The sequence below is a fragment of the Oncorhynchus mykiss genome, chromosome 8, assembly GCF_013265735.2.
Source record: "Oncorhynchus mykiss isolate Arlee chromosome 8, USDA_OmykA_1.1, whole genome shotgun sequence".
Classification (NCBI taxonomy): domain Eukaryota; kingdom Metazoa; phylum Chordata; class Actinopteri; order Salmoniformes; family Salmonidae; genus Oncorhynchus; species Oncorhynchus mykiss.
The window spans coordinates 89,958,468-89,975,392 of record NC_048572.1 but is presented as its reverse complement, the minus strand read 5'-3'; the positions used below and the strand labels follow the sequence as shown (position 1 = coordinate 89,975,392).

At 42.3% G+C, this 16,925-nt stretch overlaps 1 protein-coding gene across 1 annotated transcript; it reads right to left on the bottom strand.

Moving 5' to 3' along the window:
• Nucleotides 1–1,128: 1,128 nt before the first annotated feature.
• Nucleotides 1,129–7,884, bottom strand: acadm (acyl-CoA dehydrogenase medium chain). The gene is made up of 11 exons (XM_036986757.1): nucleotides 7,744–7,884; nucleotides 6,954–7,059; nucleotides 6,618–6,715; nucleotides 6,295–6,465; nucleotides 5,821–5,901; nucleotides 4,195–4,325; nucleotides 3,896–4,004; nucleotides 3,274–3,414; nucleotides 2,947–3,042; nucleotides 2,243–2,491; nucleotides 1,129–1,727 (listed from the first exon to the last, which is right to left on the bottom strand). The coding sequence occupies exons 1-11, from the start codon at nucleotides 7,756–7,758 to the stop codon at nucleotides 1,656–1,658; spliced, it is 1,269 nt and encodes a 422-aa protein (XP_036842652.1). The 5' UTR covers nucleotides 7,759–7,884; the 3' UTR covers nucleotides 1,129–1,655.
• Nucleotides 7,885–16,925: the final 9,041 nt, after the last annotated feature.

Genomic DNA, 16,925 nt, shown 5'->3' with positions numbered 1-16,925 from the left:
TGACTTGCCTAGTTAAATAAATGGAAGCTAGTGACAACCAGGGGGCTTTTGCTGTGCTGTCAAACTTGTTCTTTGAGTAAATAGATCTAACGCTGGGTGAACACAAAGTGGTGAAAAACATTAACAGGATTTTCCAAATCCCAATAGATAAACTATTTATTCTAAGACTAATTTCTGTGTTTGCAGACATTGCCGCACAATTTGGTGGCAAAACGATGGAGTTCTTGCAGAACGCCAGCAAAAAAAGTCAATTTACATGTTGCTCATGAGTGCATGTCACAATGCTTTTGGATTATAATTAGATTTTAAATTCCGTATGAACGTCTTAATATGTTTGTCATCGCAAATCAACTGCATTATACGTAACACTTCCAAGCAGTAAGGCTAGAGTTTGTTACAGCAATATATCGAGCGTTAGCTAGAATTAATTATATTTGGTTGTGATCTTTGCAAAATAACTATTTTGGATGCAGCAGTCAGCATGCTAGCTAACGCTCGATATATAGCTGTAACGAACGCTCGATATATAGCTGTAACGAACGCTCGATATATAGCTGTAACGAACTCTCGATATATAGCTGTAACGAACTCTCGATATATAGCTGTAACGAACGCTCGATATATAGCTGTAACGAACGCTCGATATATAGCTGTAACGAACTCTCGATATATAGCTGTAACGAACTCTCGATATATAGCTGTAACGAACTCTCGATATATAGCTGTAACGAACGCTCGATATATAGCTGTAACGAACGCTCGATATATATAGCTGTAACGAACGCTCGATATATAGCTGTAACGAACTCTCGATATATAGCTGTAACGAACGCTCGATATATAGCTGTAACGAACACTCGATATATAGCTGTAACGAACGCTCGATATATAGCTGTAACGAACGCTCGATATATAGCTGTAACGAACTCTCGCCAAAGACATTTTACTGCTTGGAACTGTTCAAGCGATTTTATTTAGAAGAAATAAAAACGTAAATCTAAGATATGTTGAATGTGTGCAGATGGCGGTGGCTTTCTTTCTGCCACACATGGCTTTCTTACATTACACATTACTTCATTATAGTCTTCTCATGTAATTATTACTTTAGTCATTGTACAATACAAGTTAATCAGTATACATAGTTTATTACAGTTCAACAAAGTGCTGATAAAGTTGAGGTTTTACATGGGTTATGTTTCCAACTCATTTGATCGGTTATATTTTCACAAGTTACAATCTTCTTCACACAAAGCCATTTAATAACACTCCAGCTACAGTTGAACGTTGAAACCAAAGGGCAACAAGGCGTGTGGTGTGTTGTGATGACAGAAGGCCACATTGCACCCTATTCCCTATGTAGTGCACTACTTTAGACCAAAGGCTCTGGTCAAAAGAAGGGAACTATATAAAAAGCATAGTGTGCCAGATCTGATTCACCCAAAATATGTTGACATACATGTGATTTAGCATGTCTGGGACAATAGCACCACCCGAATAATCCAATTTTAAATTCATATATATATTTTTTCAGGGGGTGCCGCAGCCATGCTGCCCACCAACACGTTTTGATCATGACTATTAAAAAAACCGAGAAGGAAGACGACAGGTGTTCATTCAGAGAGGACGGGACTAGTGACTTGACAGGTGTTGGGAGCTCATTTCTTGAACCTGCCGAAGTGTTCACGGGAGATGATTAGCCTCTGGATCTGGGCTGTACCTTCATAGATCTGGAATTAAACAAGCAGACATAAAATGTATCCAATGAAGTCTTATCAGTTCCCCCCCCCCCCCCCCAATTTATATCAGTTTTCATTCCATTAAAAGCCAGGAGTTTTTCCCTAACCAGTTGACTGGACTAGGGAAGTGTTCAGTGAGGCACAACGTGGCTAAACATTTTCTAACGGAAACCAAAAACGATTGGTTAAGTTCATTCACGTGGTAATGTACCTCTTAACACAACCCAGGAAGTAGTGTACAGCTAAAGACTAAGTTCATCCAGGTCTCTAATTCACAAAGCGTCTCAAAAAGTGGGAGTGCTGATCTAGGATCAGGTCCCTTCCATCCATATAGTCTTACTCCTTATGAGCTAAAAAGGGAAAATGAGTTCTAGCACTCGGATGCTTTTTGCATACGGGCCCTGGTCAGATTACCACTATTGTTGTATGCATAAGGGCTACTGATTGGTCGTTCGGTACTCTAACAGAATTTAAAAACAGTTGATGAGGTAGAACTGCCCCCTCACCTGGTAGATCTTGGCATCCCTCATCAGTTTCTCTACGGGGTATTCAGAGTTGAAGCCGTTTCCTCCAAACACCTGCACGGCGTCGCTGGCCACCTGGTTGGCGATGTCTCCGGCGAATGCCTTAGCGATGGAGGCGTAGTAGGTGTTCCTCCTCCCGTTGTCAACCTCCCACGCTGACCTCTGCCAGCCCATCCTGGCCAGCTCCACCTTCATGGCCATCTCAGCTAACAGGAACGACACCGCCTGGTGCTGTGGGTGGGGGGGGGGTTGTTGTCAAACCTCAGAGTATTGAGATGTGTTCAGTAGGACGCAACGTTGTGGAACTTTCAGACAGATATGCCATGGAGAATAAACCTCTGATATGTAGGATAAAGGATCATGTCGGCTATGAAGTGAACATGGCCCTGTTGCCAGTTTCCCCAGACTAAGACGAAGTCTACTCCTGACAAAAAAGGAACTTTCAATGGAGACTGCAGTAGCATTATCAATGGTATGAGGTCAAAGGTCAAACCTTAGAGCACTTGGGCCAGTTTCCCCAGAATAAGATGAAGAATACTCCTGGACTACAAAGCACTTTCAAATCGTTGATAAGTTCTTGCTGAGGCTGAATCTCTTCAACTATCACCAAGGCAACAGTCTAATACCCTAATACTGACGTGGCTTCGTGTATTTCTAATGTGGAAGTGTGAAACAAAATGATGAACCTCAGCGATGAGTTTCCCGAAGGTCTTCCTCTCCAGAGCGTAGCCAGTGGCTTCATCCAGAGCTCTCTGAGCCAGACCTGTAGCGCCTGCTGCCACCTGGATGCACAGGAGGATGTCTTGTCACTAACTCATAATATAGCAGGTATGTTTGCAAAATTCTGGTAACTTTCCCACCATTCCCAGGTTTTTAGCGGGGAAAATATTGTGGACAATCCTTTAGCCAGGATTTCTGGAAAACCTTGGGATGGTTACCGGAAATTTTGCAAACCTGACGGCAGTGGTGTCAAACATGTAGCCCGCCATGTTGTCTAGGAAACCATGACTCACTGGTGGTCTGGTCTTGTCGAAGGCTCCCATGGCAATCTTGAAGCCAGCTCCTTCTCCAATCAGAACGTTCTCCTTGGGTATCCGGACGTCCTCAAAGGTGATTCCTCTGGTGTCTGAACACCGCTGACCCATGTTCAACTCCTACACACAGAGACACACAGCAATATTATAGGTTACTATAGTAACCTATAATATTGGGGCGGCAGGTAGCCTAGTGGTTAGGGCGTTGGATTAGTAACCGAAAGGTTGCTAGATCGAATCCCCGAGCTGCCAAGGTAAAAATCTGTCGTTCTGCCACTGTTCCTAGGCCGTCATTGTAAATAAGAATTTGTTCTTAACCGACTTGCCTAGTTAAATAAAATACAAGTAACATGTTCAACTCCTACACACACACATCAATATTATAGGTTACTATAGTAACATGTCCAGACACCAATCTCAGATCCTCTACAGTTTGCAGCATACACAAGTAATTTCATAAGTTCTAGCTAGCTAAATAATTGGGCATGTCTACGCAAAAACTAAAAAATAGATCCAGTCACTACTATGTAGAATTGTTGATCAAGGAATGGTGGTGACAGAGTGATATAACTGATCGGTCATTGAGACACTAGATCCTTACCTTCCTGCCGACTAGTATTCCAGGTGAATCTGCGTCAACGATGAAGCCTGTGAAAGCCTTGCTGGTTGGACACTTAGGGTCAGCATCAGTACGGGCCAGCAGGAAATACCTGTGAGAATTAAGAAGACTGTCTTATCACACCACATGCTGCCTTGGGAATAAACTAAAAGACAAACTTAATATTTTTATAGAGAAAACATTTCATTCCACAAAGGGGCATTAATGTGTTCAGCATGGCGGAAGATGGTCTTTATTGACAAATCACTTTAAAATGGTGGTGTGTGTGTTTCTCCTCTCACCAGTTGGCTTTGCCTCCGTTGGTGATCCACATCTTCTGACCGTTAACAACGTACTCGTCTCCTTTCTTCTCCGCCCGCGTCTTCAGGCCCGCCACGTCAGAGCCCGCGCCAGGCTCCGTCACACCGTACGCCTGTCAGTCAACACACAGCATTTTCTTATCATACTATATTTTGAGACATAATGGAATGTGGCGCCTTGAAAGCGCCTCGGCATGTTTGTCTGTTAGTGTAGGCTACACTACGGCTTTTTTAAAATGCAGACACGAAACTCTTCTCTGGAGAGATGAACAGCTTCTGAAGCAGGACTTAGCGTCCATCACTAGGCAACCGGAACAGTCAATCAAATAATATGGACCTAGCTGCGGCAGACTACTCTCTCCTAATAAATAAATAAATACTTTAAAAAGTTTGTTGAATACCGTGACTTACCAAGACGTTTAGAGGAAATAAAACATCTAGCTACAATACCAGAAACAACACACTAATCAGCGATGTTTATTGTTGTCAGGGAACAAATACAACGTTTTACACCGGAGAAGAGATGTCTGAAAAGGTACGTCTAGAGATGCGGCACTTTTTAAAATAGTCTGAAAAGTAGCTTTTGCCATGTTACTGTAGCTGTAGTCTGTCTCTGGAAAGGGTCGTGGACTAACCTGTACCCCAGCACATTGACACGGTACCAGTTCACCCTGTATATAGCCTCGGTATTGTTCTTTAAATATCGTGCAACTTTTTACTTTAGTTTGTTTTCTTAACTCTAATTAAAAAACGGTATTGTTGTAAATAATTAAGGGCTTGTAAGTAACTGTTGTATTCAGCACGTGAAATAACATTTGGTAGATAGAACTTCATTGCCTGTCCCTAGCGATCATACATTCCTAATCGGATAATTATTCTGCATTGTAAATTCATGTGGAATTTTATGATAATTTTTTAGAATCGTTTTAACTGAAAACCAATTTTAAAAAATGGCTGTTTAAACATTAAGCAAAATTACCACATCTCTTTTCTGGATGACATCATCATGATGTGTGTTTCCAGCATCAAGGCTGTTTTCATAAAGAAGTTCAATCTGCTTCGTGTTTTGTATCCTTGCCACGATACTGACGAGTATCGCGATACCCTGGCCCTACTATACGGTGTCCCACCCCTCTCTCGCTATACAATATGTGAGCGTTTGTGTTCTCGTAAAAACCGCAATCAATCAGTTTCCTCCGTTCCAAAAATACTGAATCTTAGGAGTCAATTTCTAGTGGAATCAAATCTTGACACTCAGAAACGGGAGTCGACTCTCCACCACTACGTCTTCCTTATGAACATTAACGGTTGGACAAATGGCAGAGGAAGGCAAAGCGACAACAGTGAAGTACTGTATGGCTATACTTTTGAGAAGTTAAATGACAAAATTGGTAAAATGCTAACATCACGAGATTGTATCGAGGTACTGTAACAGTAGTACGGTTGTAATGCTTAACCATGACTCAAACAGAATAGAACCATATGGATATCTGCATTGTGAATTCACTGGGATTTAAAAAATATTTTTATCATTGTAACAGAAAACAATGAATACATGTTTTACCCACTTGTCCCTAATTCCTTCTTGTATTTCATATGAACACTTACACACATGAGAGGTTCCTCTGTCATTCTGCCCAGGTACTTCTTCTTCTGGAAATCATTACCGGCTATGATCACTGGCATTTGCTGTGAGGAAAGAAACAGAAGAGCTCTTTAAGCCTGTATTGGGTTGCAAAAATACAGTCACTTTGTTTTTCTCATCACAATTCCAATGGTTTTCCAGAATAAGGAAATCTAGGAATCTTCCAACCAGGATTTCTAGAAAAAAACAGAATTTGGGGGAAAGTCTGACCTTTACCAGCCTAAGAAGAGCTCTGAATGAACCAGGGTTACAAGATGACAGTATTTCACGCTAACAGCCACTATGAGCCTCCATTTCACAGCAGGATTATTTTAAGACATATTTAGCCATGTATCCATTATACATGTAAAAACTAAACAAAAAAAATCAACCTTGATTCAAATCTTAGGTTTTTCAACTCTTTATAGTTTTACAGCTCAATGACAATGTGAACTTACACCGAGAGAGTTGGCTTCGATAGCAGTCTGAACTCCTGTGCAACCATAGGCCAGCTCTTCTGTGATGAGGCAGGAGTCAAATATGCCCAGACCCATTCCACCACAGTCCTCTGGAATGTGAGAGTTCATCAGGCCAAGCTCCCATGCTCTCTTGATGATGGGGAAAGGATACTGTGGGATAAAAAGGGTTAGGGTATGTGGTCCAATACGAAGCAGCTGCTGGCTGGACTGACAGCTACTCTGTTCCAATGATAGCATGCCACTGCTTGGTATACAAACAGGCTGGGAAAGACCAGAGCACCAGATTGATGTCTTCTACTCACTTCTCCACTCCTGTCGTAGGCTGCTGCAACAGGGACAATCTCCTCCCGGGAAAACTTCCTGGCTAGCTCCTGAAACTCTTTCTGTTGGTCTGTCATCTCTGTTGATAGTCAGACAGAGGGAGAGAGAGAGAGAGACAGGAAGTCTATAAATACACAGGTATGCATTGACACTGTCCCAGCAGCTGCTCGCAGAGAGCCCTGTCCCAACAGCTGCTCGCAGAGAGCCCTGTCCCAGCAGCTGCTCGCAGAGAGCCCTGTCCCAGCAGCTGCTCGCAGAGAGCCCTGTCCCAGCAGCTGCTCGCAGAGAGCCCTGTCCCAGCAGCTGCTCGCACTCACCAAAGCAGAACCCTGTTGACGGAGCATTCTGAGAGCTGGTAGCGGCCACGGCTGCAGCATTGGTACTCTGGAGCCGCAGGACAGACTGCACGCCCCCTCTCAGAGCCTTGAGGAGAGATGGGGCGAGGGCATAGAACAAATCAACAACTACTATAACCTTATGGCTGTGCAAGGGCCAAGGCGACACAGTGATTACGTGCCAAATGGCACCTTATTCCCCATGTAGTGCACTACTGGGCCCATAGGTAATAGGGTGCCATTTGGGACACAAAAAAAGACCTCATCCCACTAGCTAATGAATACATGCATAGTACTATAGGTACGTCAAATGTTACTATTTCTAGTGGATTTTAGAGGGATCTTTACTTCTGGGCTACAGTAGTTAGAGGGTGTACAAGAATGTCAGAACTTTAAACGTCAACAATTGACAACACCAAGAGGTTGATTGAAAAGGTTTGAATATGGGGTTAGATGCGTCACGTCTACTAGATAGTTTACAACACGTTTTCACAACAAACGACAAAGCTACAATCTATAAGAAAGCTAGCATGTACATGTGGCGCAGAAGGGAACCAATGCTTTTCACACTAACGTTAGGCATTAATTAACGTTATAGCTAGATAGCTAACTTAATGCTAGCTGCCTTTTCTCGGCTAGTAAGACAACTGTCAAATATGAAAATATCTCGATTTCTCGAGAAACCTGTCAACTAGGAACTACACAAAGCTTAAAGACATCTTAATTAACTGTTAAAGCATGTCAGTTATTTGTTTATTAGCTGTATTTTTACCTTGTTGAAAAGCATAGTTATTGTTGCACTACAGACGTCCGTGTCGTAAAATCCTTGAGTACACAAGTCACGTTCGTCCTACCAGAAAAATACATGTTTCATCCAATCAGCGCTGCGGGTTCTGTCACATGACGTTATGTACGTCGGGAGATGACTTTTCACCTAGTTTCTTACCTAAGACAAAGACCTTCTATAATATTGGCAAGATAGACGAGTGACCGATATTTATAAATATGTCTCTGAGGACAATGTCCTTCGAAACGTTTTCATTAGCTGGGTTTCCATCATATTGGCGACTTTTTTTCATGCGAATATTCTAAAATCTGCATAAAGAAAATAAATTATCTGTCGGCATTCGTTCAATTGTACCGGAACGTCCTGTTTCTAATCACAGCTGTCGTGATTTTTAAAAATATATTGTATGACTTTACTGCATGAAAATTATGGATAGAAACGTGCTTATTGACTTCCATATAAAAATTCCTCACTTCAGGGTTTTATTTTCGTGAACAGATTTTGGGCGGAGTAAACCCTCTTGCTTCGTCTTTTCCTCTGTGCGGATATTCATTACAATAAAACACAATATTCTCATTTTACAAAATAAATCATTCAAAATAATATTTTTAAATGCTGTATTCAAGAATTTATATTTGTATATACTAACCATAGTTTGTGTAAGGACAATAATGATGTTATTTCATTGTGAACAAATTAGTGAATTATATTAAATACAATTATATAACATAATCTTGAAATAATATATTTTCCTTAGAGATATTTTATAACCTATATGTATCATGTTGGATAAGTCAGGAATGTGATGATGGCAAGTGTAACAGTACAAATTTAGACCGTCCCCTCGCCCGGGCGCGAACTAGGGACCTCTCGCACACATCAACAACTGACACCTACGAAGCGTCGTTACCCATCGCTCCACAAAAGCCGCGGCCCTTGTGGAGCGATGGGGAACTACTACTTCAAGGTCTCAGAGCAAGTGACGTCACTGATTGAAACGCTATTTAGCGCCCACGCTAACTAAGCTAGCCGTTTCACATCCGTTACACAAGGGTAGTTATAATATAGACAAGATAAGCTCTTGTCCTGTCATAATTATACAACAAGGTCAAGATCAAGCAAAGTGGGAAAATACAGTCTCCTGGAAAGTTACACCTTGCACGGAATGGAAAACGACAGGTTGTACAATATATACAGTACGTCACACAGCCCGATTAATGGTTGTGTGACGTTCTATGAGCCTCATGGCTATCAGAGTAGAGGTTGATGCAGTGTGTCCTCAGCCGACCATTCCCAGTACAAACTACACTGAACAAAAATATAAACGCAACATGTAAAATGTTGGTCCCATGTTTCATGAGTTGAAATAAAAGATTGCATAAATTTTCCATGCACACAAAAAAGCTTCTCTCAAATGTTAGTGAGCATTGCTCCTTTGACAAGATAATCTATCCACCTGACAGGTGTTGCATATCAAGAAGCTCATTAAATAGCATGATCAATACACAGTGCTTATGCAGTAAAATGCCACTAAAATGTGCAGTTTTGTCACACAACACAATGCGACAGATGTCTCAAGTTGAGGGAGCGCGCAATTGGCATGTTTACTGAAGGAATGTCCACCAGAGCTGTTGCCAGATAATTGAATGTTCCTTTCTCTACCATAAGCCGCCTCCAACGTTGTGTTTGAGAATTTGGCAGTACATCCAACCGGCCTCACAACCGCAGACCACGTGAATGAAGTCATGTAGGCAAGCTGTTTGCTGAGGTAAACTCTGTGAACAGAGTGCCCCGTGATGACAATGAGTTGACGGTATGGGCAGACATAAAATACGGACAACAAACACAATTTAATTTTATCGATGGCAATTTGATTGCACAAAAATATAGTGACAAAATATTTTTTTAAGGTACAGTATCTGTGACCAACAGATGCATAATCTGTATTCTCAGTCATGTGAAATCCATAGATTAGGGCCTAATGTATTTATATCAATTGACTGATTTCCTTATATGATCTGTAACTCAGTAAAAATCAATGAAATTGTTACACGTTGCGTTTATATTTTTGTTTAGTTTAGAAAAGTAAATTTCCTGAAGAAAATGGTGTTGCATGGATGTGCATTTCAAAATGTCCCCAATGTCTATGGCACTATTGTTGCCATTCAAATGCATTTGTAGCTCATTTAAAGTAAAAAAACACCAATCACATTCTCAAGCAACCTAATTTGGGATCGTCTGAACATCAACATTGGTTTGGAGTTAATAGCTTAAAACACATTTTCTATATTTTGGCCTGTTTTTACCCATTGAATATTGGTATAGTTCAAAAAAGTATAAATGCCATCAGAAATATTTTCTCCAGCAACCCGAGTCGGGGCAGTCAGCTTAAATAATTTAAACTCTAGACGCGAACCAAAGAAATCTAAGAATGTGCAAGGAATCCAGATAAATCTAAGAATATGTAAGGAATCCAGATAAATCTAAGAATGTGTAATGATTCCAGATAAATCTAAGAATGTGTAATGATTCCAGATAAATCTAAGAATGTGTAATGATTCCAGATAAATCTAAGAATGTGTAATGATTCCAGATAAATCTAAGAATGTGTAATGATTCCAGATAAATGTAACGGTTTTCTTCTATCTCCTCCTCTGATGAAGAGGTAGAACAAGGATCGGACCAAAATGCAGCGTGTAGATTGCGATCCATGTTTTAATGAACAAACGTAAAACACGAATCAATACAAACACTACCAAAATAAAGAACGTGATGAACGTAACGAAAACCTAAACAGCCCTATCTGGTGAAAACACATAGACAGGAACAATCACCCACAAACACACAGTGAAACCCAGGCTACCTAAATATGGTTCCCAATCAGAGACAATGACGAACACCTGCCTCTGATTGAGAACCATATCAGGCCGAACATAGAACTAGACAAACTAGACATGTAACATAGAATGCCCACTCAGATCACACCCTGACCAACCACAACATAGAAATATACAAAGTAAACTATGGTCAGGGTGTGACAGTACCCCCCCCCCCCCCAAGGTGCGGACTCCGGCCGCAAAACCTGAACCTATAGGGGAGGGTCTGGGTGGGCATCTGTCCGCGGTGGCGGCTCTGGCGCTGGATGTGGACCCCACTCCATAATAGTCTTTGTCCACCTCCTTAGCGTCCCTAGATAGGTGACCCTCCTAAGAGACAGCTCGGGACAGAGGGGAAGCTCGGAACAGAAGGACAGCTCGGGACAGAGGTAGCTCAGGACTGATGGGTAGCTCAGCACTGAGAGGAAGCTCAGCACTGAGAGGAAGCTCAAGCAGGTGGTTGGATCCGGCAGATCCTGGCTGGCTGGCGGTTCTGGAAGATCCTGGTCGACTGGCGGATCTGGAAGAGTCTGGTCGACTGGCGGATCTGGAAGAGTCTGGTCGACTGGCGGATCTGGAAGAGTCTGGTCGACTGGCGGATCTGGAAGAGTCTGGTCGACTGGCGGATCTGGAAGAGTCTGGTCGACTGGCGGATCTGGAAGAGTCTGGTCGACTGGCGGATCTGGAAGAGTCTGGTCGACTGGCGGATCTGGAAGAGTCTGGTCGACTGGCGGATCTGGAAGAGTCTGGTCGACTGGCAGATCTGGAAGAGTCTGGTCGACTGGCAGATCTGGAAGAGTCTGGTCGACTGGCAGATCTGGAAGAGTCTGGTCGACTGGCAGATCTGGAAGAGTCTGGTCGACTGGCAGATCTGGAAGAGTCTGGTCGACTGGCAGATCTGGAAGAGTCTGGTCGACTGGCAGATCTGGCTGCTCCATGCTGACTGGCTGCTCCATGCTGACTGACAGCTCTGGCAGCTCCATGCTGACTGGCAGCTCTGGCTGCTCCATGCTGACTGGCTGCTCCATGCTGACTGGCAGCTCTGGCTGCTCCATGCTGACTGGCTGCTCCATGCTGACTGGCTGCTCCATGCTGACTGGCGGCCCTGGCTGCTCCATGCTGACTGGCGGCCGTGGCTGCTCCATGCTGACTGGCGGCCGTGGCTGCTCCATGCTGACTGGCGGCCGTGGCTGCTCCATGCTGACTGGCGGCCCTGGCTGCTCCATGCTGACTGGCGGCCCTGGCTGCTCCATGCTGACTGGCGGCCCTGGCTGCTCCATGCTGACTGGCGGCCCTGGCTGCTCCATGCTGACTGGCGGCCCTGGCTGCTCCATGCTGACTGGCGGCCCTGGCGGCTCCTTGCAGACTGGCAGCTCTGGCGGCTCCTTGCAGACTGGCAGCTCTGGCGGCTCCTTGCAGACTGGCAGCTCTGGCGGCTCCTTGCAGACTGGCAGCTCTGGCGGCTCCTTGCAGACTGGCAGCTTTGGCGGCATCCTGCAGACAGGCAGCTCTGGCGGCTCCTTGCAGACAGGCAGCTCCTTGCAGACTGGCAGCTCTATGCAGACTGGCAGCTCCTTGCAGACTGGCAGCTCCTTGCAGACTGGCAGCTCCTTGCAGACTGGCAGCTCCTTGCAGACTGGCAGCTCCTTGCAAACTGGCAGCTCCTTGCAAACTGGCAGCTCCTTGCAAACTGGCAGCTCCTTGCAAACTGGCAGCTCCTTGCAAACTGGCAGCTCCTTGCAAACTGGCAGTTCTGAACAGGCGGGAGACTCCGGCAGCGCTGTAGAGAAGGAAGGCTCTAACAGCGCTAAACAGGCGGGAGACTCCGACAGCGCTGGAGAGGCGAGGCGCACTGTAGGCCTGATGCGTGGTGCTGGCACTGGTGGTACTGGGCCGAGGACACGCACAGGAAGCCTGGTGCGGGGAGCTGCTACCGGAGGGCTGGGGTGTGGAGGTGGTACTGGGTAGACCGGACCGTGCAGGCGCACTGGAGCTCTTGAGCACCGAGCCTGCCCAACCTTACGGCGAGGTGGAATAGCCCGCACTGGGCTATGCAGGCGAACCGGAGACACCGAGCGCAAGGCTGGTACCATGTAAGCCGGCCCAAGGAGACGCACTGGGGACCAGCTGCGTAGAGCCGGCTTCATGGCATTAGGCTCGACGCTCAATCTAGCCCGGCCGACACGCGGAGCTGGAATATACCGCACCGGGCTATGCACCCGCACTGGAGACACCGTGCGCACCACTGCATAACACGGTGCCTGTCCGGTCTTTCTAGCCCCCCGGTAAGCACAGGGAGTTTGCGCAGGTCTCCTACCTGGCGTAGCCATACTCCCTGTTAGCCCCCCCCCAAGAAATTTTTGGGGCTGCCTCTCGGGCCTCCTTCCGCGCCGCCGTGCCTGCTTCGCCAACTCCATTCTCTGATAACCTTCCGCGCACTGCTCCATCGAATCCCAGGCGGGCTCCGGCACTCTCCCTGGGTCGACCGCCCACCTGTCGATCTCCTCCCAAGTCGTATACTCCATACTGTACTCCTCCTTGGGCTGCTCCTGTTGTTTCTTCTCCCGCTGCACCTTTGGGCGGCTACACTCCCCTGGTTTAGCCCAGGGTCCTCTCCCGTCGAGGATTTCCTCCCATGTCCAGAAATCCTTATTGCGCATCTCCTCGCGCTGCTCCTGCCTGTTGACACGCTGCTTGGTCCTTTTGTGGTGGGTGATTCTGTAACGGTTTTCTTCTATCTCCTCCTCTGATGAAGAGGTAGAACAAGGATCGGACCAAAATGCAGCGTGTAGATTGCGATCCATGTTTTAATGAACAAACGTAAAACACGAATCAATACAAACACTACCAAAATAAAGAACGTGATGAACGTAACGAAAACCTAAACAGCCCTATCTGGTGAAAACACATAGACAGGAACAATCACCCACAAACACACAGTGAAACCCAGGCTACCTAAATATGGTTCCCAATCAGAGACAATGACGAACACCTGCCTCTGATTGAGAACCATATCAGGCCGAACATAGAACTAGACAAACTAGACATGTAACATAGAATGCCCACTCAGATCACACCCTGACCAACCACAACATAGAAATATACAAAGTAAACTATGGTCAGGGTGTGACAATAAATCTAAGAATGTATAATGATTCCAGATAAATCTAAGAATGTGTAATGATTCCAGATAAATCTAAGAATGTATAATGATTCCAGATAAATCTAAGAATGTGTAATGATTCCAGATAAATCTAAGAATGTATAATGATTCCAGATAAATCTAAGAATGTATAATGATTCCAGATAAATCTAAGAATATGTAATGATTTCAGATAAATCTAAGAATGTATAATGATTCCAGATAAATCTAAGAATGTGTAATGAATCCAGATAAATCTAAGAATGTCTAATGATTCCAGATAAGTCTAAGAATGTGTAATGATTCCAGATAAATCTAAGAATGTCTAATGATTCCAGATAAATCTAAGAATGTGTAATGATTCCAGATAAATCTAAGAATGTGTAATGAATCCAGATAAATCTAAGAATGTCTAATGATTCCAGATAAATCTAAGAATGTGTAATGATTCCAGATAAATCTAAGAATGTCTAATGATTCCAGATAAATCTAAGAATGTGTAATGAATCCAGATAAATCTAAGAATGTCTAATGATTCCAGATAAATCTAAGAATGTGTAATGAATCCAGATAAATCTAAGAATGTCTAATGATTCCAGATAAATCTAAGAATGTGTAATGATTCCAGATAAATCTAAGAATATGTAATGATTCCAGATAAATCTAAGAATGTGTAATGAATCCAGATAAATCTAAGAATGTGTAATGATTCCAGATAAATCTAAGAATGTCTAATGATTCCAGATAAATCTAAGAATGTGTAATGAATCCAGATAAATCTAAGAATGTCTAATGATTCCAGATAAATCTAAGAATGTGTAATGAATCCAGATAAATCTAAGAATGTCTAATGATTCCAGATAAATCTAAGAATGTGTAATGATTCCAGATAAATCTAAGAATATGTAATGATTCCAGATAAATCTAAGAATGTGTAATGAATCCAGATAAATCTAAGAATGTGTAATGATTCCAGATAAATCTAAGAATGTGTAATGACTCCAGATAAATCTAAGAATGTGTAATGATTCCAGGAAAATCTAAGAATGTATAATGAATCCAGATAAATCTAAGAATATGTAATGACTCCAGATAAATCTAAGAATGTCTAATGATTCCAGATAAATCTAAGAATGTATAATGATTCCAGATAAATCTAAGAATGTATAATGATTCCAGATAAATCTAAGAATATGTAATGATTCCAGATAAGTCTAAGAATGTGTAATGATTCCAGATAAATCTAAGAATGTGTAATGACTCCAGATAAATCTAAGAATATATAAGGAATCCAGATGAATCTAAGAATGTCTAATGATTCCAGATAAATCTAAGAATGTGTAATGATTCCAGATAAATCTAAGAATATGTAATGATTCCAGATAAATCTAAGAATGTGTAATGAATCCAGATAAATCTAAGAATATGTAATGATTCCAGATAAATCTAAGAATGTGTAATGATTCCAGATAAATCTAAGAATGTGTAATGAATCCAGATAAATCTAAGAATATATAAGGAATCCAGATAAATCTAAGAATGTGTAATGATTCCAGATAAATCTAAGAATGTGTAATGATTCCAGATAAATCTAAGAATATGTAATGACTCCAGATAAATCTAAGAATGTGTAATGATTCCAGATAAATCTAAGAATGTATAATGATTCCAGATAAATCTAAGAATGTGTAATGATTCCAGATAAATCTAAGAATATGTAATGACTCCAGATAAATCTAAGAATGTGTAATGACTCCAGATAAATCTAAGAATGTGTAATGATTCCAGATAAATCTAAGAATGTGTAATGATTCCAGATAAATCTAAGAATGTGTAATGATTCCAGATAAGTCTAAGAATGTGTAATGATTCCAGATAAATCTAAGAATGTGTAATGATTCCAGATAAATCTAAGAATGTGTAATGACTCCAGATAAATCTAAGAATGTGTAATGATTCCAGATAAATCTAAGAATGTGTAATGATTCCAGATAAATCTAAGAATGTGTAATGATTCCAGATAAGTCTAAGAATGTGTAATGATTCCAGATAAGTCTAAGAATGTGTAATGATTCCAGATAAGTCTAAGAATGTGTAATGACTCCAGATAAATCTAAGAATGTGTAATGACTCCAGATAAATCTAAGAATGTGTAATGATTCCAGATAAATCTAAGAATGTGTAATGATTCCAGATAAGTCTAAGAATGTGTAATGATTCCAGATAAGTCTAAGAATGTGTAATGACTCCAGATAAATCTAAGAATGTGTAATGACTCCAGATAAATCTAAGAATGTGTAATGATTCCAGATAAATCTAAGAATGTGTAATGATTCCAGATAAATCTAAGAATGTGTAATGACTCCAGATAAATCTAAGAATGTGTAATGATTCCAGATAAGTCTAAGAATGTGTAATGATTCCAGATAAGTCTAAGAATGTGTAATGACTCCAGATAAGTCTAAGAATGTGTAATGACTCCAGATAAGTCTAAGAATGTGTAATGCTGCTCTGCCATTATCAATGTCATGTCCCCCATCCTTGACTTTTCCTAAATAGCAGTCGTTAGAATTTGAGTATCACAAGCAGTTTGTTATAAGAAGTTTGAGGATGTCACTTTTTCCCCCCTTATGCCCTTCACCAGTTGGCTGCCATCTGACAATGGCCCATCACTCCTCTTCAATGGCTGTGTGAAGTTACTGGATATTGGCAGGAACTGGAACACGCTGTCGTACACGTAGATCCAGAGCATCCCAAACATGCTCAAGGGGCAGGATTGGGGAGTAACGGATTGCATGTAATCTGTTACATGTACGGGATTACAAAAACCATTAACTGTAATCCATTACATTACCAGCAAAAATATTGTAATCAGATTACAGATTAGTTTAGAAAAGCTAGATGATTACATTTAAATTCAGAAAGGATGTTTGTGAAAATATTATTTGACACCTCTGTTTTCTCAATGATATTCAATTCAGTATTGACAAAAGGCGCAGGTTTAAGTTTGTTCCACCTGAGCGAGTCTGACCACCAATCAGAGACCACTATGATGACACACCAAATGACCACCAATCACAGACCACTATGATGACACACCAAATGATGACCACCAATCACAGACCACTAGGATGAACACCAAATCATGA